The 19927-nt window shown below is 33.2% G+C and overlaps 1 protein-coding gene across 1 annotated transcript in view; it reads right to left on the bottom strand.

The window, feature by feature from the left end:
• Nucleotides 1-397: 397 nt before the first annotated feature.
• LOC111442392 (kinesin-like protein KIN-7O) overlaps nucleotides 398-19927 on the bottom strand; it is a 20341-nt gene continuing 811 nt past the window's right edge. Inside the window, exons 2-32 of the mRNA XM_023079783.1 lie at nucleotides 19753-19842; nucleotides 19503-19621; nucleotides 19035-19148; nucleotides 18859-18940; nucleotides 18528-18595; nucleotides 18369-18443; nucleotides 15921-16066; nucleotides 15731-15833; nucleotides 14567-14647; nucleotides 14335-14403; nucleotides 14184-14243; nucleotides 13945-14106; nucleotides 13488-13544; nucleotides 12780-13025; nucleotides 12644-12706; nucleotides 12385-12540; nucleotides 11249-11353; nucleotides 10122-10193; nucleotides 9837-9986; nucleotides 9647-9760; nucleotides 9480-9566; nucleotides 9189-9392; nucleotides 8920-9108; nucleotides 7037-7240; nucleotides 6856-6945; nucleotides 6206-6346; nucleotides 3344-3441; nucleotides 2742-2820; nucleotides 1775-1894; nucleotides 1609-1680; nucleotides 398-868 (exon numbers count right to left, since the gene is read on the bottom strand). Of these exons, the coding sequence (XP_022935551.1) occupies nucleotides 641-868; nucleotides 1609-1680; nucleotides 1775-1894; nucleotides 2742-2820; nucleotides 3344-3441; nucleotides 6206-6346; nucleotides 6856-6945; nucleotides 7037-7240; nucleotides 8920-9108; nucleotides 9189-9392; nucleotides 9480-9566; nucleotides 9647-9760; nucleotides 9837-9986; nucleotides 10122-10193; nucleotides 11249-11353; nucleotides 12385-12540; nucleotides 12644-12706; nucleotides 12780-13025; nucleotides 13488-13544; nucleotides 13945-14106; nucleotides 14184-14243; nucleotides 14335-14403; nucleotides 14567-14647; nucleotides 15731-15833; nucleotides 15921-16066; nucleotides 18369-18443; nucleotides 18528-18595; nucleotides 18859-18940; nucleotides 19035-19148; nucleotides 19503-19621; nucleotides 19753-19842 (3644 nt within the window). The 3' untranslated portion in view covers nucleotides 398-640. The remainder of the gene's footprint in view (nucleotides 869-1608; nucleotides 1681-1774; nucleotides 1895-2741; nucleotides 2821-3343; nucleotides 3442-6205; nucleotides 6347-6855; nucleotides 6946-7036; nucleotides 7241-8919; nucleotides 9109-9188; nucleotides 9393-9479; nucleotides 9567-9646; nucleotides 9761-9836; nucleotides 9987-10121; nucleotides 10194-11248; nucleotides 11354-12384; nucleotides 12541-12643; nucleotides 12707-12779; nucleotides 13026-13487; nucleotides 13545-13944; nucleotides 14107-14183; nucleotides 14244-14334; nucleotides 14404-14566; nucleotides 14648-15730; nucleotides 15834-15920; nucleotides 16067-18368; nucleotides 18444-18527; nucleotides 18596-18858; nucleotides 18941-19034; nucleotides 19149-19502; nucleotides 19622-19752; nucleotides 19843-19927) is intronic.

Consider the following 19927-nt stretch of genomic DNA (forward strand, 5'->3'; position numbering starts at 1 on the left):
CGTTTGAGTTCTTTGGTGTGCGTTAGAATATCAATTGTGAAAGGCAAATATGTTCACTTTTTGATGCCCAACATGAATAAGTTTGAAGTTAAAATCGTACAGTTTATTGATGTGTTTAATCTCTCTTGGTGAATAAGTTACAAATTTAGTTTTCAAATGGCAAATAGTTCTAATTATGCCCCTAAATAGCCAGAAAGGAAGCATTTTATTGCAAGGACTATTTTCTACACATATTAGACCAACAAAACGATCCCTTTTGACAACCAGGCAGTAACAAGTAGGATGTTGCCACTATGCATTCTTGAGACAATGAAATGTCAAAAGTAATAGTTTCAAATATGAACATCGTTTTAAACAAACGACAAAATTCAAGAGTATTTTTTTGTAATTTAACCTAGAAGATAAATAGAAACAATTTTTTGTTTCTCGAGCTATTACAAAAGGAATATATACACGATGTGATGTAAACAGGCAATGAGGTTACAACCGAGTAAAAGAAATAAAGATACAGTTTTAGCTGATGTACAAAGAAACATGTACAAACAAGGTGCATTGATGGATCAATGAATGATGACTTAGACTTGAGCTAAGGGGTTAGTAAAATTTAACATTATGGATACACATGAATAAGTATTTACCTTCAGAGTCCTTGTACAGAAGCAAGCTGCTTCCTAAGATTAAGGTTCTCGATACATTCAGAAGCCAACTTTTTCTTCAAGTCTGCAGTAGCCTTCTCATACTTTCTATCCATAAGATCAGACTCATCCACTACCCCCTGATATCTAATGCGGAATGCATCCAACTTTGATTGAGTTCCTCGCAGCCTCATTCGAAGCTTAGCCTTCTCTTTGCCGTTCTGCACCGCATCCTGTTTGCAAGCATGTTAGATTTCCCTTGAACAATATAAGATAATAATGGTAGATACATATTCTGTCTTATTTTACTCTCGCAAAACTAGCGTAGAACCAAAACGGAATCAATCAGCATGAATATGTATTAGATACAGGAAATACCCTACTCCTGTCTGTGCTAATCCGTAACTAATGCCATTTTATTAATCAGAATATCTCATTAGCAAATCACCTTTAGAAGTGCAATGTTTTTCTTCCTAGAAATTTATAAAATCCTAGGAGATCTTAGCGCTAAAGGTTAATCGATGTATTCTTGCCATTGCCTGCCCTAGTGAAGGAGAATCTTTCAAGGTGGCCTAATAATGTACTGCCAGAGGCTTCTTGAACAGCTCAGTTTCTTCGATTATGTGAACCAACCAAATTTCCTTCATCCCATAAATGCAACCACCATTTTATACCATAATTCATTGGGATTTTAAAGGAAACTGTAAATAGGAAAAGGGAAGAGTTTCAAATCTATAAACCACTTTTTGTGCTAGTTCTAGCAAGCAATTTTGTGCCAGTTTTGTCTGATACTACTTAATGACACCAACAACACCACACACCATGTTCGTAACAAATAAAACATAATCATGAAAATGTAGCAGCTTAATATCTATTTAAAAATGTTCAATAAAGAGGTAGGATTTTCTTTCCTCCCATTAAAAGTGAAAGAAACATAGATTTAGCGAGTAGCACGATATATTCAAGAACTTACATCATGCATCTTAACTTCCAAGCTGGAAATTCTCGTGGCCAATTTTTCCGTTTGAAGATTTGCTTCTTTTAACTGCATTAAATCATCAGCATATCATGTTACGGTTAAAAAAACTTGGTTCAACATGAGAAAGAAATAAAAAAAAGCAGGCAAGTTTCGTCATCACCATCTCACTGGTATTATCTTTTAGCAATTCTATTTCGATTGAATGACTTTGCTGCTCTTGAATCTGAATCATCAGATTATCTCTTTCCTTCGTTACAAGAAGCAACTGGTTTCTAATACTCTGAAACATAAAAGACGTGTGATTAACTACAAATATTATCTTACCTGAATCCTAAAGTTTGCACGTAAGATCAAGCATAAGTTATGTTTCATTCCTATTATTTCTTCAAACATTTGTCTTTTGCTTTATCGATGAAGCTTCACATGTGAACCATTAACTAGAGGTGTCCAAACCCAACTGAAAAACTAGAATGATTCCTATCTTTTTTTCAATGTGTTACTTGGTTGGATATTTTGTTTGATTCTAAATATATTTGATTTTTTCTCTGAAAATAACTTTTATTAAAACAAGTGAAAGTATATACGAACACATTATAGAAAAGAACATGAACAAAAGGAGCCAAAAAAAGCGAGTAAAAAGATCCCTGAAAAAATTAGAACAAAATAACAGAAAGGGAATCCAAATCAAAAGAATGAGAGACGAAGGATAATCACTGAAGTCCATCGTAAAGGAAGCCCAAACCTCCTCTTAAGAATTTTCTATTTCACTAAGATACAGTATTATTTCACTAGCTATTAATAAAATAATATTCAAAAGATCTTGATATTAGTAGAAGTCATACGTTTATCGTTTTCATTGAAACCTATCTTCAAATTTGAATGAATAATTGAACATTCAAATTCATGACAAAGATCTCATCTCATACCCAATCTCTCATTAAAAATTTAGAAAATAAATCTTATCCATTGTTCTTAAAAAATGTTCATTTTACACAACAATTTGTTAAAAGAGATTGATGTGCTCCAAATTATATAAGACCAATGGCAAAAGAAAATATTCGTTTGAAGTATTTGTATCATCAAGTCACGTTCACATCCATAAAAGTGCTGAAAGTAACAGAACTTACTTGCTGAATCGCTTCATTTTCAACCTCAGCTTTATTTTTCTCATTTTTTAGGTTCTCTATGATATCTAGCTTCTCCTTACTGCAATAAATAAGCAAAATTAACCAAACACAAATAAATGTAATATGCATCATTTGTTCTTCAAATAGGCGACCTGAGCCTAAGAAGCACAGACACAAATACAACATGACACAGATGCTCCAATACATCATTGCCTAAGAAATTAGGACAAGAACAGAACACGAGGACAGGTTCAATAAACAAATTTAAAGTAAATTATATTAAATCAGTTCCACAACTGGAGCGTTATGAAATTCTCATACATCTTTGGATTTGTAATAACAATAGACAGCTATCATATATTAAGAATCGCACTACATAATACAAATGCTAAGAAGAACCTAAGCACCTTCATTAGTATTGTAATATATTTTTGAACAACGAAACAAAATTTTCACAGTTAATACAACTACATTTATTATTAAACGAAGTTACAGATTAGACCACCTTTAACTTTGAAGCATCAATTAATATATGTAAAAACGAGATGCATGATCTACCAAACCCTATGAAGATACAATTGAGAGGAAAGTCTAGAAAAAACCTGAATTCTTTTTCCCTTCTCTCACTCTCCTCTGAACTTCTCAATCTGTGTTGAAGTACCTCACATTCTTCACGACAAGACTCCAAATCATTCATCACCTATATTATAAAATCTATAACTGTTAGACCCATCATAACAAGCAAGCACTGCACATTTTAGACATAAAAGTGCATGAAGGTTGTAAGAACATCAGACAAGTAAGAAAGAGAAAAGTGCAATGCCCATAATATATACTGTAAAATAAAATGGACTAACCATCATGTCTTCGCAATCCATCAATGGATTACTGGTAAGAATTTATTCACGAAACAATCTGATGGCTATTTATGACTTTGTCTAAGCCTTAATTGGATAACTCAAATGCTTGAAAGGTATAATAACTTGATGAACAACTAGCTATTCATTTTCAGCTTTAAGGTTCATGTATAGCTTGTTATATTAGCACTACAACTACTATATCAAGTCTACTGTGTGCTTGTGAACCATAATGACTCATCTCGTTTCTGGTTAATGTTGGTAACCCAGAGATTCGAGGGAAAAAATTAAAGGGCACTTGCATGTTAGCAATAGACCTATCTACAGGCTTCGATATTAAACATGTAGAACCATTCAAACATTAATAAATCATTCGAACTTTTCACGTGAACAATCTCCTTTATGCATTGTGAAGAATATATTTTCATAGCATCTACTGTATTTTAGCTAGTGATTTACGTCTAATTTTATATTACATAGTACTGCTTAGAAGGGTCTGGACTATAGAAGAGTCTTTCCAGTTATCTCTCATCCTCGAACTCAATAAAAGAGGAAGTCTTTTAATACGTAGGTTAAATTGGTATTAAAATTGTTTTAACTTGCATCAAATTGCATTATCCTTTGGGTATGGTCTCCTGAGATGATTAGAACTTGACGCACTAAAAATGTATTATTTCCAATTTTTTCGTTATCCCTTTTGAGTTATCTGTGTAACTCTTACTACACTACACTGAACCTGGTGTTATAACAGTACAACTAAAACAGAGTTAAAATTTAATTCCAACTACCTTACACAATGAATATTTCAATTCACCATAGCATAATGGAGTGAAGAAATGTGGTTGGAATATCTAAATTGGTAAAAAAATTCAGTTTTTACAAACAAAAAACATCTACATGAGGCTTTTTAAGTTATTAGGTCTTCCTAGATAATAGGAAAAATTACACTTTTGGTCCTTCAGATTTGGTTTAGGTTGTCTTTGGGACATTGAGTTTTAAAACTCAACAATTTTGCCACCCAAGTTTGCATTTTGTAGCATTTTTTGTCCCTCCATCAGTTTACAAACGAAAAGATGTCTTACACCTATTTTTATTAAAAAAAATCTAATTTTGAATTATTATACTTCAAAAAATATATATTTTGTTTCTTTTTTCTCTTCATTCTCCCTCTTCTTCCATCTTCTTCCTTCATCATCAATGGTCACTGCCGCCACCTGTCGCCTGCAATTGTTTTTTTTTTTCTTCTTCTCTTTCCTTTTCCCATTACATTTCAGTCCTTTTTTTTTCAAAAAAAGAAAAGGGGAAAAAGAATGGAGAGGAAATAAGAAGAAACAAAAGTACAGTCGCTAGCACAGGCAATGGTGGCTACCATTAACGGTGAGGACAAAAGACCGAAGGAGGAGAGGGAGAAAGGAGAGGATCATGGAGAACGAAGAGAGAGAAAAAGAAAACGAAACAAATGTTTTTTTTAGTTTAATAATTAAAAAGGTTAAAAAAAATATTTTTTTAATAAAAAAAGGTGCCACATCAACTTTATGTCGGTCGTTGATGAAAAAACTGACAGAGGGACTAAAAATGTTACCAAGTGCAAACCTCAAGAATCAAATTGGTGGGTTTAAAAACTTAGGACCCAAATGCAACCTAGACCAAACCACAAGGACCAACAGTGTAATTTTCTTCTAGATAATACAACGTCCGAATTCTTTAGATATGGTGATAAAAACTACGTTTTTATTGTAATATTTGACTTAAATATAAATAGAAGAATTTCCATTAGGATGGGAGCTATTTCTACTTTTTAGGATGAGGTTGCTTCTTCTAGGAGGGCTGATAGGTTAAACAGAAAAATAAATTCATATTTGGGAGTACCTTGTACAATAACAGTAAATTCCGTATTCGGTAGGGTACATCTTAGTCCAACACAGTAAATGTTATTTGGGAGAACTTAGACCAAAAGTGAAAAATATTAGTCTAGATCCGAAGTCAAGGAGACAAGGAAACAGTGCGTTTTTAACGAAAACATTTAATATTTCAGGAAATGAAATTTAAATGTTCTAACATTAATTTAGTTTAAAGATAACATCATTTAAATAAAAGCCTTAAGTTGAACTAATAAATGGCTCCTGTATTTCCCTTGTTTAGAGAACTATATGCCCTTGAGAAATGATAATAAAACGACAGTGCTAATAGAATTTTAAAAAGTTAGCTTTGCTTTTATCTATGCTATCACAAAACACAATCAGCACATTATATATTTTAAATGACCTCGACGAAATATTAGTACTGATAGAAAGGTGTTGGTTTGCAAAATCAATATGCAATCCCCTATCAAGTCTTTCGATAACTTAAGGACAGCTCTATTAATTATCCACCAGCATTTTGAAATTCTAACTATTGCCTCCATCTAAAAGGTATGAAATATATGCTAGAAAATTCAATCGGCGATGCCAAAACAGAGTGGATAAAAAAAACAAGGAAACTGGTTTTTGATGAAACTATGCATCATAAAGAGCCAAAACTTCAAACTCAAAGAAAACAGAGAAACCAAGTATAAAATGCAGGCAGCCACTGCAGATTTCTTGAAAAGTTGAGTCACAAAGTTCATACCTTTGATATTTCATTTGATGTGGAAGCCACCTCCAGGTCGTGTGATTTTACTTTCTTTTCTATTGCTTCAACATAAGCTTTTTCCTTCGATAACCATACTGCCCTTTGCTCCTCCATTTCCAGAAGGCTTTCTGTGAGATGCTACAAAACCAGTGGAAATGCACCAACAAGTTCAACCATGAAACGCAGCCAAAAATGTTTTCCGAATAACTCAATCTAAGATTAAATTACAAGTTTAGTACCCAAAGTTTGAGTTCTATTTTTATTTGGTCCATAAACTTTCAATTTTATGTCTAATAGGTCCCTAAACTTAAAAAGTATCTAATAAGTCCTTAAATTGTCAATTTTATATCTAGTAAATTCCTGAATTTTAAATTTTGTGTGTTAAGAGGTCCATGACTGATTCAATGTTTATTAGAATCCACGGACCAGTTAACACATAATAAAAAATTTATTAGTTCTATTAGACATGAAATTCTAATTTATGTCTAATAGACCGATTAGTTTTAAAAAAATTCAAACATATCAAGGATCGTTTAGACATAAAATTAAAAGTTAGGACTAGATAGACAAAATCTTAGATGTTTAGAAACCAAACTTGTAATTTTATTATTATTTTATAAAAAGGCGAATGTAAAACCACAAATTACCATGGCCAATTCTTCTTTTTGCTCTTCCAGAAGTCCTATGGAGCTTTCCAAGTTTTTCTGCTTAATTTGAGCTTCTTCTAAGCTTTGTTTCTGGAGAGCGACACAATATTATGTTTCATAAAGAAAAGAGAAGTTCACACAGAACCAATGTCCGATTATTGAAATGAAAGCATAAGCTTACAAGTTTGGAGACATCCTGAACAGCAGTCAGTTGTATGTTTGCTATTCTCAGTTTTTCAGTTAAAGTTTCTAATTCTGAAATCAAGCATTCATTTCTAAATATTGCCTCTTCTTTCTCATCGGATGTGGCCCTTAATTGCTCTTCCAGAGAAGCAATCCTCGCTTCTAACTCAAAGGCAAGAACTTCCAACTCCTTGTGATCTTCCTGATAAACATTCAAAAGAAGTCGCAAATCATCATCCAACACGTCTCCAAGACAAGTTTTAAATGAATAAGGATGATAATTGTTTCCTAGATGCAAAAATTTGTCATGAAAAAAAAAATCAGGTTAGAACGATAGTAGAATATCAAGCTGTAAATTAGGCATATTATTTTCTTGTATATTTATAGCTGTAATTTCCACTTTAGACTAATGCGAATTGCTGTTTTTTCAAATATATGATTGGGATCTTTCTTGAATAAACAGTCCTATTTTCTCACTCAATAATATACTTGAAAGTCACTCTTATATATAGCTTCATGGTAATCAGAGGCTTAGCAGTTAAAAACTCTAGCCCATCAAAATCCAGCCATTGAAACCCTAGCCGCTGGTTATCATCCTTGCAGGTGCCATCTTCGAGAGATTTATTCGAAAGATGGCAATCTGCAATGTCAATCTAAGCACACTCTATTCATCAAACTCTTCACCAAGTAAGAACATGGTGTTAATAGTATGTGTTGATGATATAATTCTCACTACGATCTTTTTTAAGAAATAGCCTAGCAACTTCTCTCAAAAGAATTTGAAAATTTCTTGGGGATGGGAGTAGCCGGATCTAGCTAACATATTTCATCAGTGAGAATGATTGAGACTAATACAATCAACCTGAGATATGTACCTTCCTAATATCAAGCCGCAGACCTTTTGACCAAGACATTACATTGAACTAGCCTGGATAATTTGATTTCCAAGCTAGGAACGACTAGCATATACCATCCTGCTATAATTTCTTTTTGCGTATTTAGAGCTATAATTTCCTTTTAGACTTGAGATAATTGCTGATTTTTGGATCTATGATCGAGTTTCATCTTGTAAAAATATTATTATTTTCTCACTCAATAATATACTAGAATTTACTCTCCAACAGTTTTAATGACACTGACGGATGTGGGAGCATGGTTGATGATAAGACTTCTGCACCTCAAAGGAAAATGAACTGTCTTATAAGAGAAGTGTGTATGTTAGGGCGAAATACCCAAACAAGACAAAACTAATTTGGCTGTCAGAACAAGAAGACGTGGGGGGAAATATGCAAAGAACAACCCCACTCTAAAAGCTTCAACTATGATAAAATCAACCAGTATATGTATGCACTAAAAGAAAAGTTTACAATTATAGTCCATTAATTATTAAATCATTTAGATAAATCATTGGCAAAGGGAAAACTTCTCAACAGAAATGACAGCAACCAAGTTTAAGAGACGATCTCCCATTGGCAATAATAGAAAACATCGAAAAATTTCACAGGTGATTTTGACAAGATACACTGTTGGAGTTTTTAGTAAGATGTTCAACTCCAATTGACAATAATAGAAAATATCGAATAAGTCCACAGGTGATTTAGAAGAGATACACTATTAAAGTTATTAGTAAGATGTTTGACTCCCCTTAGGTGGACCGGCTCACCTTTTAGGAAAATTTAACTGGGTTGCATCATTCTCAAAAATATTTGCAAATATGAATTTTGGTTAAAGTAATTGCAAATATGAATTTTGGTTAAAGTAATTGCAAATATAATATGTATAAACATTGAAAGTATGATTTTTTTTTTTTTTTAATAACTTACCAATCATTAGTCAACCAATAGAAGTAATGAATATATTTCTTAACACCACTACTGTTACCTCCAGTATTTGTTCATATGGAAGTACAAAGGACTTTGCTCTGTCTGGATCAAGCCCCTTTGAACTCTTTTCAATAATTGAATCACGCCGTCTACCAGCAATGGAGTCACGTTTATTGATATCACGCTTGAGAAGAGAATTTTGTCCAACTAGCCGTTTTATCTCTCGTTCTGCCGCAGCTTTCTCACCCTGGAAGTATAAAAATGTTATTAAATTGATGGCCCAAACTTAATGTTATTCGGAGAAAAATAGAAAAAAGGTCATCAAACCTCAAGTTTTGTTTTCTCTTGTAAAGAATTTTTTAGCTTGACTTCCGACTCTTTCAACTTTCCTTTTGTTTTTTCAAGATCTTTTCTAAGACTTTCCTTCTCCCTTGCAAGTGAACTAGACGACAAACATGTTATTTCCTTTTGAAGAGTTTGGATTTGAGCAAGATAATCAGTTTGTTCCACATTCTGATGATCAGAAAGAGCCTGTAGGAAAGACAAATATGCAAACGCACATCTGTTAGAAGGATTGCAACGCATACATCTAATAAAAAAGTAAAAAATAATATTTACCATCGATAGCTCCTCACAACTATGAGCTTGCTGCTTCAGTAACTCTATCTGATTCTGGAGATCATCCGAGTAACTTTGGAGAAGAAGCTGTGCATCCAGAAAATAATATTTAAAACTGGCTTACAGGATGCAGAAGGATTATAACCACATACATCAAATATACACACCTTCTCATTCTCAATTTTGGAAACTTTCTGCATCATTTTGGAGTTAAACTCTTCATGATCATTAATAATTAGCTTTTCTTGCACAGCACATTGATGGATCGTAGTCCTCAAATCCTGCATTTTGTTACAACTAATGAGCCCTAGAGGAAAGTCCTTGAGCTGGACAAGAGTAAGAGAACAGAATACTTACAAGCAACATGTCAGATATAGCATAAAAACACTGAGACGTGTCATTGATGAGCGAAGAAACACTAGAGGAAATTTGTTTAGAGTTTTCCATTTCTGTAATTACTTCTTGGAGTTCCATTGAAAGTATTGACAATAGGTCAACATTTTCTTCCTGAAAGAAGCATGTTGGGAGGAAGATTGTTACAAATTTAACATATAAAGAAACGTACACAGAAAATTGGAGAAAGGCAAGACCAAATAATTCAAAACCGTAATCGAAGATGGAAGGTCTATGGAGGTTTCTTACAGTGACCGGGGAATTAAGCTTCTCACGAGCTACCCTGGCTTCTTCACGTGCATAATGCAGCTCTTCAGATAGCTACGGAAGTTTAAAAACTTACTCACTCAACCTCACAATATTACTTAACAACAAAGCCATATAAGATAAACTCAACTCAAAAACCAAATAACTACTATCAAGATAAACGTGAACTACTGAGAGACTGTAAAAAAAATGTTGCAATAAAAAGGTACCTTTATGTACCAATGGGAAGGAAAAGAAAAAAAAAAACATGTACACAACCAAATTTGTAGCGAAGATGATATTTTTTTTATTGACCCTTTTCGTATTTGGTGATTCTCTCGTTTTCCTGTGTTTTGAGAGGAGATTTGATCTTTGGACTTTGTTGGATTTAATTCTTTAACCCAAAGTTTTGGGTCACGTTTGATTGCAAAAAGATAAGAAGAGAATGAATGAGGGAAAAGAGAGTATCTGAGTGAAAAAAATAAGAATATCTTGTGACTTTCCAAATTGGTTACTTCCCAACTCAAGATAATTTTAAAGGAATTTACAATTTTGGTGTTGAAATTTCTTATATTTGGACACTTGCTCATAAATGGGAGATTTCATATCTTTTACTTAAAGTAAGTTTTAGAGATTGAGGAATGAAAGAAAATGATTAAGATGGTATTGAATAAGGAGAAAAAATATGAGCAATGGGAAAGTGTGAGAGGAGAGAGAAAATGAAAGAGGGAGATGATGGGGTATAGATAAAGGTTTTTGTCCATATATTAGTGGCAAGGACATTTTTAAACGAACTTACGATTTCTGTCAATATTACAACAAGGGAATTTTTTAACTTTTGACTTTAAAGTCGTATGTTCCTAAATAATATAATAGTGTCATGATTTAAATAAGTTATTGTAGTTTTTGTAAGAAATTCACAAAAATTTTAAAAGCTTTTGTGATATCTGTGATTTTTCCCAAACTATAAATTATAAATTGATATATCATAAATAATTAAATATGAGTAATGAATATCAAACTTTAATATTGACATCAATATTTTCAACCTTGCAAAGCACCTATAAAGATATTTATAGCAAGTTAAATAGCAAAACAAAGTAAGATGGGGGCATTTGAACCGTACTTACCTCGTCAAACTTTTCCCTAGCACATATATTTTGCTCTGTTGCAAGCTCCACAACATTATCAAGATTTTGCTGACTTGAAGATCTCTCCATTTCCAAAATCATTATCTGTAAGTAAATAACAAATTATAAAGGGCGAAAATGAAAAAATAAAAAAGAAACCCCAACATAAGAGATGGCATGTACCGACTAAGAAAATAGCATAAATGAATTGAAAGACTGAATAATGTACATATATTAGCTACGAAGCACGGACACCATGCCAGGCAAAGTGTTCGTGTCGAATAGGGATATGTTCAAACACGCTTCGGACACGTCTGACATGCTAAAGGCATGTTTGAAAAGTAAAAATTAAATTTTAGGCACGGCTAAAATACACCTTAAACATGACTCTAAATATTATTTAACCTAAAAATTAGGAAAAACAAATTGACATTCAGATTGAATCCTTACATGTCAATCAATCCTAAAGTATTACAGTATCATATCCTTATCTTGTTTTTGAATCAAACAAATTGACATTCAGATTGAATCCTTACATGTCAATCATCATATCCTTATCTTGTTTTTGAATCAAACAAATTGACATTCAGATTGAATCCTTACATGTCAATCAATATATCCTTATCTTGTTTTTGAATCAAACAAATTGACATTCAGATTGAATCCTTACATGTCAATCAATCCTAAAGTATTACAGTATCATATCCTTATCTTGTTTTTGAATCAAACAAATTGACATTCAGATTGAATCCTTACATGTCAATCATCATATCCTTATCTTGTTTTTGAATCAAACAAATTGACATTCAGATTGAATCCTTACATGTCAATCAATATATCCTTATCTTGTTTTTGAATCAAACAAATTGACATTCAGATTGAATCCTTACATGTCAATCAATACTAAAGTATTACACTATCACATCCTTATCTTGTTTTTGAGATTCAGTGACTGTGAAGTATATCTTGTTTTTATGTCAATTTTACATGTTTTATCAATAAAGAGGCGAATATATAACTATAGACACGTATATATAAATGTATTCCCAACATGTTCGTGTCCTACTTTTTAAGAAATTTATGTTTGGCTAGCAAGTGAATTGTGATATAAAATAATAAAGAGATCATCAAAACACCCGTTCTTGAAGTCGCTTGATAACAAGGATGGCCTCCGATTCCCGTAAACTCATCTGTTTGTCCCCATTAAAGTCACCTCTTTTGACATGATAGTGATCATCAATTTCAGCAAGTTTCCTTGTTAAGCAGTCAATTTTTATATCACTCACAGTTTTCTACAAAAAAAACATTATAAACAAATAAATAAGGATTAAAAAGAAAGAAAGATTAGGAGGGGGGAGATCATGCTAATATTGGGGTAGAGAGACTAAATAATACCTCACTTTCAAACCTTAAAAGCAAATCTTCGTATGCTTCTTGGACATCTACTACATCACTGTCCTGCCAAATTTATAACAATGTTAATGCCATAATTTCAATTTAAAAACTAAAGAGTAAAAGACAAGTGCCATACTCCCGGTAAGCTTTTTTTCTTCGATACCACTTTTCTCCTATTGGTAACATGCAATAATGCGCAGGGATCTGGAAAAGCACACCCTTCTAATACATTCATTTGATCACTCTCACCCTTTTTGCAAGTTTCCCCCTTAGAAACGTCAGTGTCATCCATCAGTTCTTCGAAGGGAAGAAGTGGTCCCATTTCACGGTTGGATTTTACAGGCTTCACAGCCGAAGCAATAGATTGGATGGTTGAATCGACCTAAATTTGCAAGAACATTTCATATATCAGCATCAGTACAAAAAAATGTATGGAAAAAATACGGTAGAGATATCCGCTTTAATTTTACTCGAAATAAAGGCAAGACGAATATAAGATGCAATTTGAGGAGTTTTCAGGAGAGTCCTCAGCTCTCCCATTAATGACTACAGTTCCAAAACTAATGCAAATATTTCCACATTTATTCTTCTCTCCGTTGTTGGTTTCTTTTCTAACCAACATCCATCTTGTGAACTCTACTCTAGCCATCCTAGCTTACACATCATTAGATTATCTCTAGCAATCATTAGCTAAGCAACCAAAAACAAATAATATCTCAAAAAATCTACTAAACTACTTGGAAAGCATACAATAGGATGGTTTCATTAGTATTCAAAATTCAAATACTAGGGAATCGCGACACATGATATAAACCATGTGCTAATATAATAAGAACAATTTTACCTCTCCAAGGGGCTTCCGTGAAAGATTTCCTGGACACCATGTATCCCTTCTCTTATTCTACAATATTGAAGAGTACAATTTTTACGTAAAAAAAAGGTACAATTTATAAAAAGAAACTCTGAAAAGATGTGATATGAAGACTAATCGGAAGCAAAGGATAATAGCAGAGAACTAGATATAACGTCAGATAGAAAAAAATAAAGCAGTATAACAAAAATGAGATGGAATATGTACAGACTAGACAAAAGAAGTCAGAAAAACATATTAACACAAAATATTTTCTTTTTGATAAGAAACGAACTTCTAATAATAAAAAAGGAGGGAATGTAAAAAAAAAATGATGAGAGAAATCCCCAAAGGCAAAGGAGATCATAAGAAACCTCCCAATAGGCATAAATCTGTAAAAAAATGAAATTAGAAAACTGTAATCAATGCAATACACTTTTATTTTGTGAACCTTTTTAATTTCATCATGGTTCTCATCTCTTTTTGAATAAAGCACCATAGAACTCAAATTTTCAATTTTCTTAGCTTGCTCCTGCACCCTCTTCTCCCATTCAGACTGCACTTTCTTTTCCTCCTCCAACTCCAAAGCCATTCGCTCCCTCTCCAGTTCAATCTGACATGCATATAGAAACTTCCAGGATAAGTCCGTGCATCCTACAAAAGATCATCATATTAACAATTGTTGCTGACCTGTAATAATGTATTTCTCAAGTTGAGGATCTCCTCCCCTAAATGCTCTGAATGGGAACCCTGAAACATAGAAACAGAACAAAAGATTAGTCTGACCTTTTTATTAGGAAGGAAAACAAGGAAGAAAAAGAAAAAGAAGATATGGTCTAACCTGCAATTTGGCTCGAAGCTCCTCAATCTCTCTCTTTTGACGCTTTAACAGAGCAGCATCAGTTAAAATCTACAGGAAAGAATTAAAGCATTGAACTGGATGAACCAAGTGGATAAGCACAATGACTAAAAGCAAATGTGGGCCCAGAAATATTAACTTATTCAGAGGAAAGCATAAATATCTGAGATGGAACGAGGGAAAAAAGAAATGAAACCTAAGTATAGATCAAAACCTCATTCACGTGAGCGCAGTTAGTGACACGTAATGCTCTACTAGCAAACTGGAGGGTACTTTTCGTCTCATCTGCATGAATCTGTCGCCAAATCAAGGAACTTAGCAATCAGGATGAAGTAATAGATATACACACTTCCTTCAAACATATGTAATGAAGCAATCAGGTGCTCAACAGACTGCTAAAATCTAGGAAGTCTACAACCAATTCGAGGCACTTCAGTAAGAGAAAATTAAATAGATATACCCTTCATATTTGTAAACACAAAATCAAATAATCACACTTTAAGCCTTGAAGTGCTATTGAGCTAAAAACAGAATTGAACCCAAAATGGTAACAAGATTTTTTATGAAATTGTTTTATAGATTATAAAAACAGAAACAGAAACAGAAATAGACTTTCCATTGAAAGGTACCAAATGTCACAAGATTCTAGCATCTAACTCAAAAACAAATGCAAATACGTAATTCTCTAAAATATCCCCAATTACAATACTCTCTATCCAACCAAACTAATAAAGCTGCCACAAAAAACTTATACAGAACTCTTCTAACAAAATAGCTAAAAAAGAAAAAATTGGATAATAAACAAATGCATTGATGAATTGAAATTACAAAAGTGCGAGAAAATCCTATCTAAAGGAAGATTACAAAAAACTTTTCAAATGGGATATGAGAGTAACTAATAATGAAAAACATAGGAGAGAAGTCTAGCCAGAGTGAACTTCTAAAGAAGAAAATTATTGAAATGCAGGAAACTAACACACCAAGAAGTCAAAAGAGTTTGATGAAATCTAGTCTTTCTCCCCACTAGAAACTTTTGCCTTCCAATTACCAGAAAAGATAGCTTTCTGGTCTAGAATTGAGAACCCATGAAAATCCAAAATTTTGAAATAACACCGACTATACTTTCCAGCTGTAATTACAATACTACAATGAAAGAGGAAATGATTGATATCTTCTTTTACTTTTGAACATAGAATACATGTGCCACAACTTGTTAGGTTCTTTTACGAATTCCCATACCCATTTCACGAGTAAAGCCTCATTTTTCTGAATGTTAACTTGAATTTATATCCTTTCTACTTCAAAGAAATTGATGTAACAAAGTATCACTACTTAAAAGAACAATAAAGAAAATCTCTCTGGTGGCAAAAGATGATACCTGTGCTAAAGTGATATTGCATATAATTGCTGTGTTTGCATTTCCACCGAGTGCAGGTTGCAAAATACGAGTCAGTTTGCTGTCACGATAGGGGACATGGCTCCTGCAACATAAATCAAATAAGCAACCATGCATCCAGCAACAATCCTTCTTTTAAGCAGCAAAGAAGTGGAAAAAAAAAAAAACCTACCCTTGACTCTCAGCACCTTCACTTAATTTTTTAATGACAGTTCCCAGTGTCATCAAGCTTTTATTAATGTGGGAACCCTCTTTAAGACGAATACCCTCGGCACCAGTTTTTGCAGCGCGCTCCGAACCAGCAAGGTCAACTAAATTCTGCAAGCATTTAGTACAACTAGGAAAATAAGAAACACCTATGAAAGACAAATTCGGAAAATGGAGATTAAAGATGAATTTTTATATTTTCAGTGAATTTAAATTTTAAATTTTAAAATGGAGGATTACATTAAAAACAATATATATTATAAATCATGTATACCATGATAAAATGTACAACATAAAACATGTTAATGAATTAGATAGTAACAGTTTATATTCGACCAAATATTTAATTGGTAACTACAATGTTTTTATTGTTTATAAATATATTACCAAACATATTTCTAATAACTTTTTAAAGTGAGATTGATATCTAAATCTGCTATCAAACACATATTTAATAACACCAAAAACATGAAATACTATTCTTATTTGCATCGAATCTAATGTTTTTAACTTTCTGTTTGCATATCACTAAGGAAATGCACCTAATTTTTCATTTGAACAGTGAAAATTACAAAACTCCAAAACTACGATGCTCAAACATCCAACCCAAAAATAAACCATAAATAATTCATTGATGCTCCCGAAATAACAATCCACTCAAGCCAACAAAAACATGTAGAAAAATTTCTCGATGATAATTAATTACAAAACATGAATACCCACCAAAGTCCCTGTCTAGAAAAGCCCCCAACGAATAATTAGCATTACAACACTCTACCACCACCACTTAACCACTAGAAGCCCTATTTTCTTACAAAGAAACAGAATTTTTTATTGATTAAATGAATAATTACAGAGAGAGTAAAGTATTACAAACAAAACAACTGCTAAAGATACAAAGCACCCTCCTAAATTAACCAACTAAAAAATACCCAAACTGTTCAGACACACATCAATCTTAACATAATAAAGAACTCCAGCACGAATACACATCAAACAGCCAACTGTTCCTTTCCAACCAAATATTCCTCATAAAAGATTTAACGGCATTGATCCATAATATTCTGGCTTTTCTTTAGAAAAAAAAGTATCACGTAATAAATGCTTCGCATTTCCTTTTGTTGTGACATGAAAAACTTAATCAAGTTCAGCCAATTGAAGTACTAAATTCCACATTTTCCTCCTAAAATAACAAAAGAAAAACAAAGAGGCAAATCTTCACTATCCGAATAACAAGCACCACTGAGAAGGATTTAAAATCCACAAAGTATGTCTTCGTCGCATTCTTTCCACTAATTGAGACCTACAAGACAACCTATCCACACAAATACATTTTATCCAAATAGTTAAACAAAGAAGATCATGCCATTAACCAATCTCTGCGCTAAACACCACATGATAAATTACCGCCATTTTACAGCAATCGCACCCTCTTTCCCGCGTCTTCCTATAATCCAAAATTCTTCAACAAATCCAGCAGCAACATTAAATCGTTCTCCTTTACTTCAAAAGCCATTCTTGTTTTATTGTTACAACTCAATACACTTGAATCCACACATCATTCACTGTTTTGAACACCAGATCAAGCAAATTTGGATACTTAATCAACAAGGACCCTCCTTCCAGCCGACCATCCTCCCAAAACTACATTTTCAATCCATTTCCTAACCTTAACTCTCGAATACTTAAATACAATTCTTTCAATTACAATATTCCCGCAAAAGTCTCCTTTTACCTCCTTTATTCTTTCCTCCTTTTTCCACATTACTTTTCTAATCACCTTGCTCCACTCAATCCCACAAAACACCTATTTTTCATTTATACTATAAGTTTGTTCTATGCATCCTCCTTTCCACCACATCATCAAACTTCCCAAAAGCCCCTTCTCTTTGAAAGAAAAACACCTCACTGCTTTCTTAAAAATCTTCCGACCCCACTTTGGGTATATACTTCCTTCCAGAATGAGAATCCTTTCTTTACCCCATTTGAGTTGATTTTATACACCTCCACCACTCCACTTTTACTGACGACCTCCCTTCACACCATATAATCATCAAAACTTTAAGTGCAGATAAAGCCAATAGTTTTATAATACCCTCTTCTAACCAGCCTGCAACTGCAAGCTAAATGAAAAAAGAAGACACCATCTTTCCATACTCCTCTATCAACTCTACTTCCATTATATCTCACATCAAAAGAAATCCTAAAAGTCGTGCGTTCAATTAAAAAGGACAACACCCCATAGTTCCAATCGGTTCTCTCTTACCATAATTTTTTGAATGAGAGAGAAGCTTTTAGCTAACAAGGGGAGATGATGGGTCCGTCATCTAACCACAATAATAAAGTAATTGATAAACGAATACCGGAAGCAAAAAACATGTAGAAATAATTGATAACTGCAGGAACCACGTACCAGAACTGAAACACGAACAGCATCACAAGAATTTCCAGTGTCTCCATCTTCAACTTTATCCCGACTCTCAATTATCTATTTGATTATTAGGTAAGTTAGAGAGGGAAAAATAATATAATGGCAATATGACTCGCGGAATTTGAAGAATATTGAGTTTACCATGCGGAAAATAGTGTGGGATCTACTACTGTACAAATTCATATTTGTCTCTCCAATATGACGATGAGCTGAATGTATGAACAAGATATTAAAATTAGCATGAAGTCACTAATATATATAAGAACAGACAGACAAAAGCCTAAAAAACCAGAGGCATCGATTTCAAGGGGTAAATAGTTCATAGAACCAGTAATTAAACAGTAATGGATAACAAATATGCTTTCTATTGAACTCTTCAATATAAAAGAAATTTGGAAACGAAGTAGGATTTTATTGAGATTTTTAAGAAACGAGGAAGCAATAGACTTTATCATTTCGAAAATTAAATTACATTCTCCAAATTCCATAAGATCGAGAACTTGGTCAGAAGAAGCAACAATCTCTTCTCGCAAACCAGCAACATAGATTCCCCGCTGCAAATTTGGAGGAACTAATTAACATCAACAAGTAAAAAAGAAGTTTGGACATGGAACAATAAGTTGCACCAAGTTTAAAATTAAGCACCACCTCTAAACTTTCGTGAATCTGCAGTTTTCGATGCTCAGGAACCAATAAATCGTTAATTTCCTCGTTGTAGATTTCCATGTAGGACATTCGCAGAAGAAACTCCCTATCCGCATCCTTTGAACAAGAAGATTTCACTTAGACATATCTCATAGTTCAATAAATTAGATGAGCAGGAGTTGGGTCAAACTCAAGCTCGATGCTTCATTATATTGACCTTCATTGTTTTTCTTTCTCCCGGCTACAACAGTATACAATTTTAATTTTCGTTTTAACAGTCCAATTGTGGTAAACCATTTTCGTTTTTTTTTTCTTTTTCCATTTGAATATTAAACAAGCTCCACAAGTCAGTGTTTCCTAGTACATTTTTAAATGCAAGCACCAAAACAAAAGTAAGAACAGTAAGTGGAGGACGCTCTTCGTGTAGCCTGGCCATGGCCTACGATGACAATGACTAAATTGAAGAAATACCTGATGTATAACATCAAACAAATTATTCACAGCAAGTGGAATGATCCCAGGTTCAGTTGGTGAGCCTCGCATTGTATGAGTTTTACCACTATTAGTTTGTCCATAAGCAAAGACCGTCCCTGAATAATGCAAGAGAAGAAGGAAAATAAAAACAGAGACAACAACGCAAAGGAGTGATATTAGAGTAGTCAGCCAAATAGTACAAGCACATAAAACAAACCAAACCATCAACTATTTCCATAGAAGATACCATTGAACCCACGAACTGCGGAGGCAACAATTTCCTTAGTACGAGCTTGATAAACTTCGAAAGTGCTACAATCTTCGCCGAAAACTCGATCTGCAAAGTAGAAAGAAAGCAAAATCGACAGCCAAGGTAAGTAAACAAAAAAAAAAAAAAAAAAAAAAAAAAAAAAAAAAAAAAA

This window comes from Cucurbita moschata, unplaced genomic scaffold, assembly GCF_002738365.1.
Source record: "Cucurbita moschata cultivar Rifu unplaced genomic scaffold, Cmos_1.0 Cmo_Scf00004, whole genome shotgun sequence".
Lineage (NCBI taxonomy): Eukaryota > Viridiplantae > Streptophyta > Magnoliopsida > Cucurbitales > Cucurbitaceae > Cucurbita > Cucurbita moschata.